General features: G+C 44.4%; 1 protein-coding gene across 1 annotated transcript; it reads right to left on the reverse strand.

The window, feature by feature from the left end:
* Positions 1–456: 456 nt before the first annotated feature.
* Positions 457–11,932, reverse strand: LOC114582634 (receptor activity-modifying protein 1-like). The gene is made up of 5 exons (XM_028703806.2): positions 11,816–11,932; positions 7,806–7,844; positions 3,216–3,242; positions 2,043–2,187; positions 457–1,085 (listed from the first exon to the last, which is right to left on the reverse strand). Exons 1-5 carry the CDS (start codon positions 11,886–11,888, stop codon positions 740–742), a joined length of 630 nt encoding a protein of 209 aa, XP_028559639.2. The 5' UTR covers positions 11,889–11,932; the 3' UTR covers positions 457–739.
* Positions 11,933–17,715: the final 5,783 nt, after the last annotated feature.

Genomic DNA, 17,715 nt, shown 5'->3' on the forward strand with positions numbered 1-17,715 from the left:
TGCAGTCCTTTTTTTCTGGGGGTACGCATCCCCCTAAACATTTTGTGAATCTAAGTTTGGCCTCATTGAGGGGCAGTATTTCAATATGAGCAGGAAAATGAGAGTAACCCTAAGCAATTTTTTCTTAAAGAAAAAAAGCACTAAGAATATGTAATTTCAGAAATAACATTCAAGGGATGGGGAGTAGCCACTATGCAGAACTGGCGAAGCAAACAGCAAAAATAAAAAACCAGAATGACGGTCTATTTGTGGAAGAATAGAAGCCTCTTTTTTTGGAATCTCTGAAAAACACCATAATCAGATGAAATCGCAAGCAGGATTTGAAACATGAGCAGCGGAAGAAAGATGATAATATTTGAAATGAAAGAATATATTTCCGGTGGAATGTTCATTAGAAGGCAGTATGTAGATGAGATGGGATTCAGAACAGCAGGGAAGAAAGACAGAAAGTGAAAGTTTAAAGATAGATAGATAATTTATTACGGTCGGAGACCAGCTTCTAAAACACACTTGGGGGTACAATCCCAGAAGGAAAACAAACATTTAAAACAATGCGCAACAATAAATTTGAAATTTATAAACGCGATAAGCGTATAGACACTTAAAAGTTTAAGCGAAGTTTAAAGAGAAATGCAAAACTTGAAAGCCGGAATTTAAAGATATTTAATAAAAATGTGATGTCAAAACAAAACAGCAGAATAAAATCCGCCTCTCCTTTCACACTTCAGCCTAGTTGCTCTCAGTTGTCTTCCAGACTAGACGTCTCGCACCTCTCGGCATTTAGCAGTACCACTCCCTTTCGAACTTTTGCCCACCGTGGGGCAGTTTGCAGTGCTGTTTCGGGACCCCGTGCCTTGCGGAGGACGAGGGCGATGGAGAGGGGCACCAAACAGACCGGCAGGGAGGTCAGGATGATGACCACTCCGGTGGGTGGCCGATGCTCTGTGGGGTCACGGGGGAGGGAGCAGTTGGCAAAGTACTCCGCGTGGATTCTCATGAAGAAGGCGTCCAACGTGGGGCTGGCCACCGGGCAGCCCATCCCTTCAGCCAGCAGCCCAGTGCAGAGGACCAGTTCGCTATACATGCTGCAGAGGGAGAAAACGAAAAGGTTGTGGCGGATGGAACATTATAGGCTATTTGTATGTGGAGGTCCCCAAGCCACCCCTCACAAATCACATATAATTTTAGTTCAAGCTTTTTGGCATAAAATTTTGGGCCGCAACTTTATTAAAATACATAATCTGTGAGTGGTTGCTTAGGCATTGGTTATGACTATCTGTCCCCCCACCTGGGACAGAACTGACTATCCGAACTCCCTCGGAAGCCAGTGAAGGGATAGCAATACAGTGGTGCCTCGCAAGACGAAATTAATCCGTTTCACGAGTCTCTTCGTCTTGCGGTTTCTTCGTCTCGCGAAGCACGGCTATTAGCGGCTTAGTGGCTTAGCGGCTATTAACGGCTTAGCGGCTTTAAGAAAAAGGAAACAAACTCGCAAGAACTCGCAAGACGTTTCGTCTTGCGAAGCAAGCCCATAGGGAAATTCGTCTTGCGGAACGACTCAAAAAACGGAAAACCCTTTCGTCTAGCGAGTTTTTCGTCTTGCGAGGCATTCGTCTTGCGGGGCACCACTGTATTGGGGATCAGTTGAGCTGAGCGTCAGTCCCTCACTGCTCACCCAATCTGCTCCCCAAGGCTTGCTGGCCCTGGTCCCATTTCAGGGATTGGACGAAATCATGGCAAGCCCCAGGATTCCTTTAACGGAATTCCCTTCCACCACCATTGGAGGGGCAGGCCCAGCCTATCCTGACCCCTCCTCCACCAATATTTATAACCAATGCCTAACTGCAACCTTACAAGTTGTGACGATTTGCTATGCAGTAGGCAAAAACCAGATGGCACCAGCCAATCAGCCAAATGGCAAAATTCCTACTAGGCCCCTGCAACCCCCACATAAATGGGGAGGAGGCCTATATATAAAATAAATCAAGAAACCAACCCCCCTGAGGTACCAGGAACCAGGTCTGCAGCTCAGAAATCTATACCTGCCAGTTGTTTCCCAGATGCACCTGCTGCTCTCTGCTGCAGCCATGACGGAGGCATGAAACTTGGGCCAGCAGAACAGCGCTACCCAGTCATAGTAGGTATCTCCACAGTCACTGGCTTGGTCGTCCTCTTCTTCGAAAGGACCTAGCCGAGAATGAGAGATCGGAAGAGAATTCTGACTGGGACTGCGGCAGGCAAAAATCCCCTGCCCCATCCCATCATACATCTCCATCCAGCTCAGTGTGTGCCCCCACCCACTGCTCTAAATAATAATAATATTAAAATTGTATTTATATTCCCCCCCCCCCAGCTGAAGCCGGACTCAACAGTAAAACAGTACAACAGTAAAATAATACAACATTCTAAAATCATTTCATTATAAAATCAGTTCATGGCATCTTGCCAGCCATTCATTTATTAAACATCAGCTACGCAAATGCAAACTACCTGACAAACATCACTGGGAAGAAAGCGTATCAAACATTGCAGGCAACAGAAAGGATGCCTGATTCTGTTGTACCATCTACACCGTGTGCAAATGGTGTTGAATTGGGAGAGGAATCAAATCACATTCCAGCCAGCTTTTTACATTCAACCCAACAGGCAAATGGTGCATGTAACTAGGGTTGTGCAAATCTGTTGTATAACAACAACAACAACAACAACAACAACAACAACAATAATAATTTATTTATACCCCGCCCATCTGGCTTGGTTTCCTCTGGGTGGCTTCCAACCAAATATTAAAATACAGTAATACATGAAACATTAAAAGCTTCCCTAAACAGGGCTGCCTTCAAATGTCTTCTAAAAGTCTGGTAGTTGTTTTTCTCTTTGACATCTGGTGGGAGGGCGTTCCACAGGGCGGGTGCCACTACCGAGAAGGCCCTCTGCCTGGTTCGCTATAACCCTGCCATATGGTCGGGGTATAAATAATAAGTTGTCATTATTATTATTATTATTATTATTATTATTATTATTATTATTATTATTATTCAGTGTGTGTCACATGTGAAAACTTCCAACATAGGTCACAAAATAAAAAGCGAGATATTGGGTAAACAGACCATTTTGGGACACAGATCTCATCAAAACAGAAGCCTGTGGCTAAAAGAAGAGTGAGGACTTCTGTTTCGCAACAGAGGAGATGGGAGGAAGAGATCATTGCTCACCTTCTTCATCTGGATACAGGTAGGAGACTGGAACGAGAAGGTAGATGTTAGTCTAGGAACAGCAGTAGGATGAGTAACAGTGATAGGGCAGGCCTGGGAACTCGCTAGCTCAACTATTACCTTCCTCAAGAAAGATCTATCTAAACTAGGGGAACCTGCAAAGCTTGTTTCATCTCCCCTGTACTGTATACACGATTTCACCTTCAGCTTTTGGCTCCAGAACTGATACAAACTTAAGAGGAAGACAGATGGAATCAGCCCAACTACTGATCCATAAAGGTAAAGAGACTCCTGACCATTAGGTCCAGTTGTGGCCGACTGGGGTTGCGGCGCTCATCTCGCTTTACTGGCCGAGGGAGCCGGCGTACAGCTTCCGGGTCATGTGGCCAGCATGACTAAGCCACTTCTGGCGAACCAGAGCAGCGCACGGAAACGCCATTTACCTTCCCGCCGGAGCGGTACCTATTTATCTACTTGTACTTTGACGTGCTTTCGAACTGCTAGGTTGGCAGGAGCAGGGACCGAGCAACGGGAGCTCACCCCGTTGCGGGGATTCGAACCGCCGACCTTCTGATCGGCAAGCCCAAGGCTCTGTAGATCAGGTCAAAGATATATCTTGGCAGAGCACTTTTCTCTCCAGCAGAGCCCTCCCCCCACCCCAGAGGTTCCCAATTGAGGGATGATGGAGATTATTAAATCTCTGCTGGGGGGACAAACATCTGGAGGAGGACAAAGGCTCAGCCCAGAAACCCTGGTTAAGTTCACGAGTGCCTCTCTGAGGTTGTGCATGTTGGTTTTCCCTCCTGTCACAACTACAGTGGTGCCTCGCAAGACGAAATTAATTCGTTCTGCGAGTTTTTTCGTCTTGTGAATTTTTCGTCTTGCGAAGCACGGTTTCGGAAAAGTTTGGGAAAAGCTTCAAAAATCACCAAAGTCTTCAAAAACCTCAAAAAAGGCTACCACACCGCGTGCTATGAGTTGCTCCTCGAAGTCAAGTCGCAACTGTATTAACGGTTTTAAGAAAAAGGAAACAAACTTGCAAGACGTTTTTGTCTTGCGAAGCAAGCCCATAGGGAAAATCGTCTTGCGAAGCAGCTCAAAAAACCAAAAACCCTTTCGTCTAGCGAGTTTTTCGTCTTGCGAGGCATTCGTCTTGCGAGGTACCACTGTACAAGGATCAGGAATGAGGAACTTTGAGGGGACCAGCAAGCAAGGCATCCAGACAACCTTAAGTCCCAACGTCTGCGTTCAAATGCCGTGTTAAAACGTAGTTAAAAGACAAACTATCCGTTGTATCTGAGTTGATCACAGTCAGAGTAGACCCACTGAAACTGATGGAGTTGAAGTTAGCCCCGTCTGTGCCATTCAAGGGAGGAAACTAGCCAGAGTCTCAATGTTGTGATGTGCGAACCCAGACCCATGGTTTGTTTCCTACAACCAAACCATGTCCTTAGTTTACCTCGGTTGGTTTATTTGAAGGTAACAAACCATGAGCACAGCTTCACACATCACAACAAGACACACTCTAGCTTGCTTGGGGCTTGTTTTCTCCTCTGCATGGCGAGGTTAAGAGCAGCAGCTATGCAGGAGATGTGCTTGTGCACATTAAGCTATAGTTTATTTTAAACCATGGGTAGGCAAACTAAGGCCCGGGGGCTGGATCTGGCCCAATCGCCTTCTAAATCCGGCCCACGCACAGTCTGGGAATCAGCGTGTTTTTACATGAGTAGAATGTGCCCTTTTATTTAAAATGCATCTCTGGGTTATTTGTGGGGCATAGGAATTCATTCAAACCCCCCCCCCCCCCAAAAAAAACCATAGTCTGGGCCCCCACAAGGTCTGAGGGACAGTGGACTGGCTCCCTGCTGAAAAAGTTTGCTGACCCTGTTTTAAACTATTGTTTAACTGAAATATACTCGGAGTCGAGAGTGGATTTCATGCTCTTTATTCAGCTCATAGTGATGAGGAGGAAAGGAAGTTCCACCAGAATGTCTGCTTTATATACATTATTTACACAATGGGCCCCACATGATTGGCCTACAGGAGAATCCCGGAATTAGCCAATCAGGTCGCGGATTCGCTTCCACCTGGAGCTGGATTGGGTGGCTCCTGTGGACCAATCAGACTGCTGCATTCTGGAGCCTATTGTTCTAGGACCAATCAGACTGCTGCATTCTAAATCCTATTGTTCTAGGACCAATCAGGCTGCTGCATTTTGGATCCTATCCAACTCAGTACATAACATTAACATTGCAATCCAAGCCAGTATATCTGGCAACTGGCCATCATCCTGCTTTCGAAAGTAAATCTTTTATTCTTGGCTGCAATGGTCAATGGACATGGATGAACATTCCCCAAGAAGGCAAAAGAAAGAAAACAATTCTTTTGAAAGCCATCTATGCATCAGAACACCCAGGGACAATGAGTTCCATAGATACATTACATGTTGCACAATGCAATATTAACGTCTGTCTGCCCTGGTGTTGTAAAAATTCACTGGTTGACCCTAAGTGCTACTATTAAAAAAAGAGAAAAGGAATCCCTGCCTTATCAGCTCCTTCCACATTGTTCCAAGTAATTTTTATAAACATCCATGGTTTCCTCTCAAGAACCTCCTTGTTCAGAAGCGAAAAAGCACCGAACGCCTTGCTTCCCAGCGGCTCCCTATTCCTGATCCAAAAATATTAGGTAGTTCTGGGATCTCTTCCAGTTTGGGGAGGAGTGGGGAAGAAAGCACAAATGAAAAGTTCCCCCTTGCCCTAACCTGATGCCCCCGTTAAAGAGGGAGGGAATCTGTTACTGTCTTGGGAAGAGATTACCACATTTTTTTCTGGCACCATTCGTGTGCCTTTAGCACCATCATCGCAGGCAGAAACTGAGCAGCTGAAATCTTTCCTCCTCAATGTGCAGAGACACCAGGAACGCTTCACCTGCCAAACTACTGCTAGTCGTACAATTTGTTTGTCCGTTCTTTCATTTTATTGGCCCACCTTTCTACAATATATTACCCAAGGCGATCAATGTGTAATGTTTCATTATGTCTTTATATATCTTGGAAGCCGCACAGAGTGGCTGGGGCAACCCAATCAGATGGCCGAGGTCCAAATAATAAAATTATGATGGTGATGATTTCCAGCAACAATTAAAAATACATCAAAATATATAAAAAGAGAGAAAATAGGACCAAACAGTGGTCACATTAAAACACTTTTAGATGAATTTAAAATGTGTTTTCCTGACAGTGGAAGGAGAAGGGGCTAAGTTGGTGGTTCTCAAACATTTTTTCTGGGTCACCAGACCTTCCAAGTGTCCTTATTTCCCAGAGATGTCCCTAAATTAGAGAAGATGTCCCAGTTTCTGGTTTGATCCCGGAATGTCACGCTTTTCCTTAGGACACCCCTATTTTCATTGGAGAAATGTTGGAGGGTATGGAGTTATCTGACCCCCGAGCCATCTGAAGGCAATCCTGCATAGGGAAGTTTTTTTAATGTTTAATGTTTTATTATGTTTTTATATATGTTGGAAGCTGCCCAGAGGGGCTGGGGCAACCCAGTCAGATGTGTGGGATAGAAATAGTAAAATTATCATTACGGAATGGGATGACCCTATTTTCATTGGAGAAATGTTGGATTCTGGGCCACACTTCCAAAATAAAAATTTGCTCGTGCCACAGCATCGATAAGAAATACATTGGGAAACAAAACAACTCCTAGCAGTAATTGATTTATAGCACAGAACACAACTACTTTGTCGTATGATCGTGAGATATCCAGAAAGTACAGTGGTACCTCAGGTTAAGAACTTAATTTGTTCTGGAGGTCCGTTCTTAACCTGAAACTGTTCTTAACCTGAGGTACCACTTTAGCTAATGGGACCTCCCGCTGCCGCGGCGCTATTTCTGTTCTCATCCTGAAGCAAAGTTCTTAACCTGAGGTAATATTTCTGGGTTAGTGGAGTCCGTAACCTGAAGCGTCTGTAACCCGAGGTACCACTGTATAAAAGGATGTGGCTCCGTAACAACACAAATCATTCCCAGAATATAATATTGATTGTCCTTGAATGTCCCCACCACACTTGTCATCCTCTCCTGCCACACCCTTTGAGGACCACTGGGCTATGTGGAAGTCCCTTGGGAGGGTCTTCTAAATCTAGGGTGCAGCCTCTGGGAAGGCCCTCCCATGTCCCCATTTCTTAAAGGCTCGGTACCCTCTGTATGAGAAATGTGCAAATGGCGACAGAAACGTACCGTATTTTTCGCTCTATAAGATGCACCAGACCATAAGACGCACCTAGTTTTTGGAGGAGGAAAACAAGAAAAAAATATATTCTGAATCTCAAAAGCCAGAACAACAAGAGGGATCACTGCGCAGCGAAAGCAGCGATCCCTCTTGCTGTTCTGGCTTCTGGGATAGCTGCGCAGCCTGCATTCGCTCCATAAGAGGCACACACATTTCCCCTTACTTTTTAGGAGGGAAAAAGTGAGTCTTATAGAGCAAAAAATACGGTAACTGGGAAAGGGCAGTGGTGTGCATGCTAAGGACAGGTATGCTCTTCTTGTTCCCAGAGAACAAATACTTGTTTCTCTCTTACTTTCATCTTCAAAGTCATCATAGGTCGGTGCTGTGCATCCTGAAGGAGGAAAGAGAGAGAGAGAGAAAGAAAGGTCAGAGAGGGAGAATTGCAGGAGTCCCTTCTGTCTCGGCCCCACCTTAAAGCCAGACCCTCCAAGTGCCCCTATTTTCCAGGGACAGTCCCAGATTTACAGAAGCTGTCCTGGTTTCTGATTTGATCCCAGAATGTTCCACTTTTCCTTAAAGGTAAAGGCAAAGGACCCCTGACAGTTAAGTCCAGTCGCGAACGACTCTGGTGTTGCGGTGCTCATCTCGCTTTATTGGCCGAGGGAGCCGGCGTACAGCTTCCGGGTCATGTGGCCAGCATGACTAAGCCGCTTCTGGCCAACCAGAGCAGCACACGGAAACGCCGTTTAGCTTCCCGCTGGAGCGGTACCTATTTATCTACTTGCACTTTGACATGCTTTCGAACTGCTAGGTTGGCAGGAGCAGGGACCGAGTGACGGGAGCTCACTCTGTCACGGGGATGTGAACCGCCAGCCTTCCAATCGGCAAGCCCTAGGCTCAGTGAATGAATGAATGAACTTTATTACGGTCACAGACCAGGACAAAAAGCAACAACATATAAATAAAATAGCAGTTAGGATTATTATTATTATTATTTTAAGTAATAAATGTTGGGGCAAATAAGGACAAATAAACAAGCATAGGGTAAAACATCTGAATAAATACAAGATTAAACACGGATAATGGATGGATAAAAGCTGATAATTAAAACAGATAAGAACTAAAAAACAAATAAAAACATGCAGTTAAAACAACTGTAAGAGCGTAAGAACTAAAAGACTCACAGTTAAAACAACTATAAGAGGTTGCAGAATAAAAGCCTCTGAAATAGATGACACGCACAGCATTAGAAACCGATGTGCAAATATGGTTAAAACAGACAATTAAAACAATGTACAACAATAAATTTAGACACAATGTGCAACAATCAACTATCCCAGGGAGCTGACTCGGAGTCACCCATGGAACCGAGTTTGGGGATTTTCATACCGGGCTATTTTGAGTTGGGCGATGGTCTGCGCCTACAGATTTGTACACAGAATCTGGCGACCGTCCAGGTCTTCTTCTGATCATTGCCTAACAGCAAAAGGTTAAATTTTTGCTTTTGCGGGAGTTCGGCAAGCCTCACCAGTAGGGGATCAATGAACTTACTGCATGCCTCTTCGTAAAGGGGACATTTGAAGAACAAGTGTTCTGGGCTCCCTATCTCTCCCAATGGACAGGTGCAAAGTCTCTGGGCATAGGGGACTTTTCTAAAGGCTCCATCCAGGACCGGCGAGGGAAGAGCCGTGCTTCTGGCGAGTGTATAGGCCCTTCTTGCATTTCTAGATACGAGAAAGAAGAGATATGCTGCCAGTGCGGCTATCTCTCTCTCGATTTCTCCAATTTTATAGTCGGGGCACCTTGCGCAATCCTGTTGTCTCTCGGTATCTAATATTCTTTGCCTGACCGTGGCTTTTGCCTAGGCTCAGTTGTTTATACCACAGTGCCACCTGCGCTATTTTCATCAGAGAAATGTTGGAGGGCATGCAATAGGACATCCCCAGGTGTGTTTTTTTCAGCCGGAACTCAGTTCCAGCACCTCTCAGGTGGGTGCCATTGCCATTCTAGGAGAACGAGGGAGGTGTTCGTGGTGAGTTCTGGCACCTCTTTTTCTAGAAAAATAGCACTGCAATCATGCTTGTTCTTAACATGCTGCTTGGTCTATATTGGTCCGGGATCCTGGTATCCCACAAAGGAGGGTGGGTTTACTTGATACGCATTAGAAAACCCTCCCTCTGATTAGGCGATTCACATTTTTTCCTTCCCACAAATGGACATACGGGGGAAGGGGATGCCAAATCACTCTGCAACAAATTTTTATTTTCAAAATGAAACCAGTTCCTCTTTTTTTTTTTTAACCCCCCCCCCCAAAAAAAAATTACAAACATCAAATTCAAAATCCATATTCATTTTCTAACATAAGCCTATTACCTAGATTACCTAAATTAAAATATATCTAATTGCTCTAGGCTTCCCTTTGCTGTATGTAAATACAACACAATTAACAAATTATATTATAAATGATATTATAGGTTCCCACATATAGATTTCTCAAGGAGTGCTTTTCAGGGGCAAGATCTAGGTTGTGTGTGCACCATGAAATGGGGGGGGGGGGGCAAATTGCTGTACTCAGTCCCGGAAGAAAACACAATGTCACAGCAGCCTGACACAGTCCATTTCCACGTAGATGGGATTAAGGCCTTACACAGAGACCTGTTTTTTAAGCAAATAACCCCAAGGATGTTTCTGTTCAGTTTGCAGAACGCTAAAAGCTGCCTCCCTCTAAGTTAGGTAAAGGTAAAAAGGGACCCCTAACCATTAGGTCCAGTCGTGACAGACTCTGGGTTTGCGGCGCTCATCTCACTTTACTGTCCGAGGGAGCCGGTGTACAGCTTCCGAGTCATGTGGCCAGCATGACTAAGCTGCTTCTGGCGAACCAGAGCAGCACATGGAAACGCCGTTTACCTTCCCGCCGGAGTGGTACCTATTTATCTACTCGCACCTTGACGTGCTTTCGAACTGCTAGGTTGGCAGGAGCAGGGACCGAGCAACGGGAGCTCACCCCGTCGTGGGGATTCAAACCGCCAACCTTCTGATCGGCAAGCCCTAGGCTCAGTGGTTTAGACCAGAGCGCCACCCGCGCCCCTCCCTCTCAGTTCCTCAGGACTTCTGAAAACATTTCACTGGCGAAATGTTGGAGGGTATGTAAAGCTCTCATTGTCGAGGCCACTGCTGCACCTCACGGTGCAACAGATAGAAGAGGTGAAGGAGGAAAGAATCTGGCAGAAGGAAAAGAGAAATCTAACTGGGGTTTCCCTGGACTACCCTTGTCAGTTCAGAATAACTGCTTTGGCTGCTCCTTTTTTGCATATTGTATGTTTGTGCAGCTGCTGGAAATGGAGAGGGGCTCCTTTGTTCCTCTTAGTTGAGCTGCTTTGAAGCCAGTTCTAAGCACAGCAGTCAGCTTCCCTGCCCTTCTCTCTGCCCCGCGAGTGACCCCAGGTCCACAACAAGGTCCCTCAGGTTCACCTGCAAAGGAGTCACCTCCAGGTGTGCACCAACACAGCGTTATTATGCTAAAGCCAGGATGACTTTGTTGCTTTATTCGGACAATGCAACCGAGCCCAAGAATGGGAAATCAAAGGCAACTTTGCTGCCGCCAACTAAAATAATCCAAGCTAAACACCAACAGATGTCCACCCCCCCCCCCAAAGTTAAATACAATAGCTTTATAAACCGTGAGGTAGAGCTTCTATGGAGAAGCTGGCCTCATACATTCAGGAGAGAGAGGGGGGGGAGGCTCACCAAGGAAGGCAAATTTGTTGTAATTTGTTCCAAATGTTTGTTAAACTGGAATCGAAGCAAGTCGTTTTGTGGGTTTCCAAATCACACAATTTCCACTGTGTTTTTTAAAAAATGTACGTTCTTCCAGGAGAACAGCTCCAAGGGATTGCAAATGTCAAAGCCCTCGTTCATCGTAATTATGGCAGAGCCCTAGCCAGAAATTTGGTCAGGTTGTGGAAATCAATATGCAGTATAGAGGACCCCCTCCAGAACTGGAAACTACGGCTTAGCCCCACTGAATTGAATAGGATTTACTTCTGAGTAGGCGTGCTTAGGCTTGCACTGTGGCTAAAACTTGTAGAGTTTCCAAGCAAATCAGAACAAATACTCAATAAAAGACTGGATGCAATTCTAACTTCCATGGGAGTTTTGTGCAGGATCAGTGCTCAATTACATATACAGGTTGGTCTTTTCCCCATACAATTCAGAGAAAACTTAGGATTGGTTTTTTCTCTCAATAGCATTATACTCACATTAGCCCAATCTACTGCCAGTATCATGGTATTTTTCACGCCATGTAGCACTGAAAGACAACTATATATTTTTTTCTAATGGGACGGGAAAGGGGGCACTTACCTCTGCAAAAAATCAAAAGCAGGCAGGAATACAGGAGACAACGCCAGAGAGGTTGGGGCATTCTCATCACCATCTTGGGAGAGAAACTCAGCCTTTCTCCTCTCTTATCAAATGGCTGTCTGAGACCCCTATGGCCCACATCGACTTGGGAGTTTGGCTGTGAAACCCTCCCATGTGAGCCTCTTGCAAACTGGACCAGTTGTTGAAAGAGTCATTCATCATAGATAACTATCAAGCAAGGGGCATGAATATCCTGAGGTTTGATGAACGGGAGGTGATAGTTCCATGGGTGAGCTGGCTTTGGAGAATCCTAAACATGCTCCAAGATAATCTCATTGTCCACAGATTGCAGGGAGATCCTTGCTTCTTAATGCTGCCGTGCATTAAGAATCTGGCAGAATTAAGAATCTTAATGAACAGGCAGGCAGCACGCTCGTTTTCTGAACAATGGAAAATTACTGGTACATGCAGGGACCAAATCCCAACACAAGGTAAGGCATACTTAAGCATACAGTGGTACCTCGGGTTAAGTACTTAATTCGTTCTGGAGGTCCGTTCTTAACCTGAAACTGTTCTTAACCTGAAGCACCACTTTAGCTAATGGGGCCTCCTGCTGCCGCCACGCTGCCAGAGCACAATTTCTGTTCTTATTCTGAAGCAAAGTTCTTAACCCGAGGTACTGTTTCAGGGTTAGTGGAGTGCGTAACCTGAAGCGTATGTAACCTGAGGTACCACTGTATTGAGACCTTAAGCACACATAACTCCGTATTGCGTTGTGAGTTTCATTTCACTGCCTTTTATTGTGGGGTGTAATCCACTGGAGCAGTTAAGTACAACCACATTACCTGTATTGCTAGAGTGAACATGCGTGGGGAATGTTGGTTCAGCCAGTTGAACTTCCTGTTACACCTGGCTGGAGCATCCTTCCTTTTGCATGTGACTAGTTAGGTGGCTGCGACCTTTCCAGACCTGGTAAAAAGCCAAGTCACGTAGCCACCTCCCTCCTTTTTCGTCCTGCCTGCTTACTGCTTCACCGGGACTGCACTGCTATCTCTTAGCCAGAAGTCCCTGGGTCATCTTCCATATGGGGTAGACCTGTTTGTACATACAGTGGTACCTCGGGTTAAGTACTTAATTTGTTTTGTGTTTTTAAAAAAGATTTTTATTAAAGTTTTCAAAATGTTACAAAAAGAAAAAAGAAAAAGGAAAAATACAAAGTAAAAACAGTTAAAAACAATTCAGTCTTTCCGTGTCTTATCTTTCATTCGCTTGTTCCCCAGACCTCCTCACACCTCCCTTTTTTGTATTCCAGTTCAATTAGTTGGTTCAGCAAATCCTTCCCCTCTTTGTTTTTATCCTAATCTTTAATCTTAATATATTATAACTTTAGATTATCCCCTGTTACCAATCCATTTTTACACATCTTTATAACATTACTGCTGAAAACCACTTAACTTCAATCCAACATCATTCTAACATTCATTAATTTTGCAGTATTTCTGTAAATAGTCTTTAAATTTCTTCCAATCTTCTTCCACCGACTCTTCTCCCTGGTCTCGGATTCTGCCGGTCATTTCCGCCAGTTCCATATCGTCCATCACCTTCATCTAAGTACTTATTTTGTTCCGGAGGTCCGTTCTTAACTTGAAACACCACTTTAGCTAATGGGGCCTCCTGCTGCCGCCGCAACGCTGGAGCCCGATTTCTGTTCTCATCCTGAAGCAAAGTTCTTAACCTGAAGCACTATTTCTGGGTTAGCGGAGTGTGTAACCTGAAGCGTATGTAACCTGAAGTGTATGTAAGCCGAGGTACCACTGTATTTGTAACTTTAAGCCTAAAGCCTGCCTTCAGGGATCACACTGTGCTCTGCCTCATCATGAGTCAACTTGTTTTTGTTATTTATGAATAAGACTGTTGTATCTTTATTAAGAGGGATTCAAGGGGTATTACCAGAAACATATCCCAATCTGACAATGAGATTGAATTGCTCATTGTCTTAAGAGATTCTAACGAGTCTGCAACCAACTTCCTGCTGTCTAATAGGGGGATGCACTCTGCTATATGAAGAAACTTGCTAGCGCGAGTTAGGAAGGATCGTATTAATCAATACTGTTGAATAGTGGGGTGGCCGCATCTGGCTGTGCTCTGTTGTCCATCTATCCCACCTTCGTCGCCAGTGTTAAGTTGTGGGTTGACATAGCGGACGACACAGCGATTTCTCCAGAGCAGCTCTTTATTTTGTAAGCTGGAACAGAACTGAACAGCAAACAGCTCAGCCGGCTTGCTTTTATAGGCAGCCGGCTGTCAACATTGTAGCAACAACAACCCAGGGTTTCCCGCCTAAAATAACTGACGTGGACCTGAGTGAAAACTATCTACAGAATCCCCCTGCTTGCCCAGGGTGAGAACTTCAATACATAACAAATACAGTGGTACCTCGGGTTAAGATGGCCCTGCTCTCTAGCTACGAAGCCAACAGCATGCTGAAAATGTATCAGTTACCCCTATGCTCAGGTATATGGAACCAATGAGAAGGAAAACATAGTTTTGAAGCCAGTAAGATAAGACCAATTCTATAAACACTCCTCAAAACAGGGGAGAGAGGTATTGGCACATGATTTCTCTTCAGCCCTATGAGAGATATACAAACTTCAAGGGGGGGGGGTTGCTGGGCTGTTTTCCAGCAAAAACTCAAAATAGCCAAGTCCCAGTGCCAAAACAAATGCTGGTTCAAGTTTCTGAAGTGTCAGAGACTATGTGAGAGTTTTCCCTGTTGGGATGTGTATGCAGCAATGTGTGATATCGTTGCTCTCACCAGAGGCACATTTTGAAACCATGCGAGTTTGGTAAAGAACAATAGTGGTCTTTCAATGCATTGCATTTCAACTGTATTGTAACTTTTGAATATTATTTTTTTTTTTGAAAAACAAAAACCAATCGTGGTGGTCTTCATAAGAAGGGAATGATTCACCTTACCGCTCCCCCCTTCATTAGGATAGAAAATTGCGTTCTATATTGTGTATAAGTTCTAAGGTGACCTCATGTTATGATCACCTCATGTTCCACAAAAGATCAGTTCTGGAGGCAGTGTAGAGGTAAGGTCGGCAAGTACAGCCATTTTCTGGGAATAAGGCAAAGTGGTTATATATAGTCATTTCCCACAGTACAGTGGTACCTCGGGTTACATACGCTTCAGGTTACACACTCCGCTAACCTAGAAATAGTGCTTCAGGTTAAGAACTTTGCTTCAGGATAAGAACAGAAACCGGGCTCCGGCGGCGCGGCAGTAGCAGGAGGCCCCATTAGCTAAAGTGGTGCTTCAGGTTAAGAACAGTTTCAGGTTAAGTACGGACCTCCGGAACAAATTAAGTACTTAACCCGAGGTACCACTGTATTTATATTTTAGACTTGCTTCTTTTCACCCTCCCTACTCCTGCCTGAAAGATTCTGTGGAACCCGAAAGCTTGCTGCACTGTGAACATGTCTCGCTCTGAAAAGTCTGAGGTAGCCCCCCCCCCCAATTAACACAAGGCCCATGCCACTGTCACCACTCCCAGTTCCAACCTGAGGAATTGTGCTGCCTATCAGATGTTAGTTACTCAATTCTAGTCCGACACAGAAGCTGCTAAACCCTAAGGCAGACCCTCCAAGTGTTCCCAATTTCCAGGGACAGTCCCAGATTTACAGAAGTTTCTGATTTGATCCCGGAATGTCCCGTTCTTCCTTAGGATATCCGTATCTTCATCAGAGAAATGAAGGGTATGGAGTTATGGAACCTGCGAACCAAGGAGATAAGTAACTCGACAACCTTTAGAAGACATCTGATAAGAAAGTTTTGAGAATTTAAATTCTAGATTAAAATTGATGACTTAATTCAGAAGGGGATTGTAACAAAAACACTGGGGCCTAATTTGAATAGTAGAGTGCCTGGTATCTGGTGGGCAGACCAAAGCACTCGTCAGGAGAGCTATGAGATTCAGGTGAGGGTCAGATGCCTTGTCAATCCCAGCAGGTATAAAACAGGAAGACCTGGCCTGAAGGTAGCCCTGTATAGGGAAGGGTTTTTTTTTTAGTGTTCAATGTTTTATTATGTTTTTATAGATGTTGGAAGCTGCTCAGAGTGGCTGGGGCAACCCAGTCAGATGGGTGGGGTATAAATGATAAATGGTGGTGGTGGTGGTGGAATAGGATGTCCCTATTACGGAACAGGACATCCCTATTTTCCTCAGAGAAATGTTAAGGCATAACTGAGAACTGTCGAAAAAGGAGGAAAGAACTGGGAGCTGCCAATAGAAATCGGAGAAATCCAGGCTTTTATTATTGCACCGGCGTCTCCGTACCCAAACACAAAACAGCAGGGTTGTTTATACTCTTTCCAATTTGGATTTTATTTCTTGTGATTTGTTGTTTATGGAGTAGTGTGCCTTTAAAAACAACAAAATAAAATAAAATAGCACGAGCAGGTATCGTTTACAGAGCTGTGCAAAACAACCTTGTACTATACATTCTGTTGCTGATATTGCAGAGTGCTGGGAGTGTGGACTGGTTTGCTTTTTCCAGTCGAAAATCCCTCCTGTAAAACACTCCTCATCTTGTGAATTCCCCTCCTTCTGGCTGAAATTAGACAGTATTCTGGCCATGCTATGAGTTAACTATGACTTTGTTGAATTGTATTGATGGATTTCTTCTTGTTGTTTGCTACATAGGCTGTTGCGTTTGATATTATAGCGATGGCAATTTTTTATTATTACTGTTCCTGCTCAGCAATCGCTGTTGGAAAAGTGGAGGTGCAAATATTAAACCAACGCAGCTCCAAAACCGTGTCGCACACATAAACCACGTGGGACGCATTGACTGGCATGCGGAGGCGTTGCCCTTTTAAACCCTTAATTCTTTCAAAACCACCCTCTCTCTAAATAACGCCTTAAATTAGAGGAAGGGATGAGAACATCTGACTTCTTCCCCTGTAAACTGATGCAATATGTGCAGCTTGCGCACCTAATGTTAAATTGTGTGTGAACATATCAGATGACACAGCGATTCTTCAAACGGCTCTTGTTTATTCACAGGCCAGAACAGAACTGAACTGAAGGGTTCAGCCAGCCTGCTTATATAGAGCTCCACTACAATGCAACAGTAACCACTTTCTGTAACTATCCAATCACTGAACGTCACTTTTGATCCCTTATTTGCATATGTGGACCTGAGTGAAAACTATCTATAGTATCCCCCTGCTGGCCCAGGGTGAGAACTTCGGTACATAACACCTAACATATAGAATAAGAGAACAAGAAGAACACACCTTTAGAGAAGATTGGAAAACGTTTAATGAATATATGGGAGGGGGGATTGTGTATATTTGAAAACGTGGGCAGCATTCAGATAAATTCAACAGTGTAAACAAGTTTTGATGGGTGTAATAATGGAATACTGAATGGTTTTGTGTATGTAAAATATGCAAGGATTTATGATATGCAAATTGAACCGTGGAAAGAGAAGAAGGGAAGTCATTGACATTTTAAGGTTGTTTAAATGAATGTTTTAAATCGTAAAACGGAATAATATTTAATATTTAATAAATAATAAATATTTAATAAATATAATTAATAAAAATTATACACACATTAAAAAATGTCTTACTTCGCTGCTCTGTTTTTTTTATCGGGGGGGGGAGGGGGGGATACCTGCTACCCAAACGCAGTCCCGCTAAAAACTTTGAAAACAGACAGACAGACAAACAAACAAACAAACGTGTCGCCCCCCCCCCCCAATTGCCAATGCCCACTTAATTCACCGCGCGAGAGGAAACGACTACGGATCCCGGAATCCGCCCCCGACGCGCCACCTCTACCCTTGAGAGTCTATGGGTCTCTGCGGCAAAGGGGGCGTGGCTTTGCGGG

The sequence above is a fragment of the Podarcis muralis genome, chromosome 13 (genome assembly GCF_964188315.1).
Source record: "Podarcis muralis chromosome 13, rPodMur119.hap1.1, whole genome shotgun sequence".
NCBI lineage: Eukaryota > Metazoa > Chordata > Lepidosauria > Squamata > Lacertidae > Podarcis > Podarcis muralis.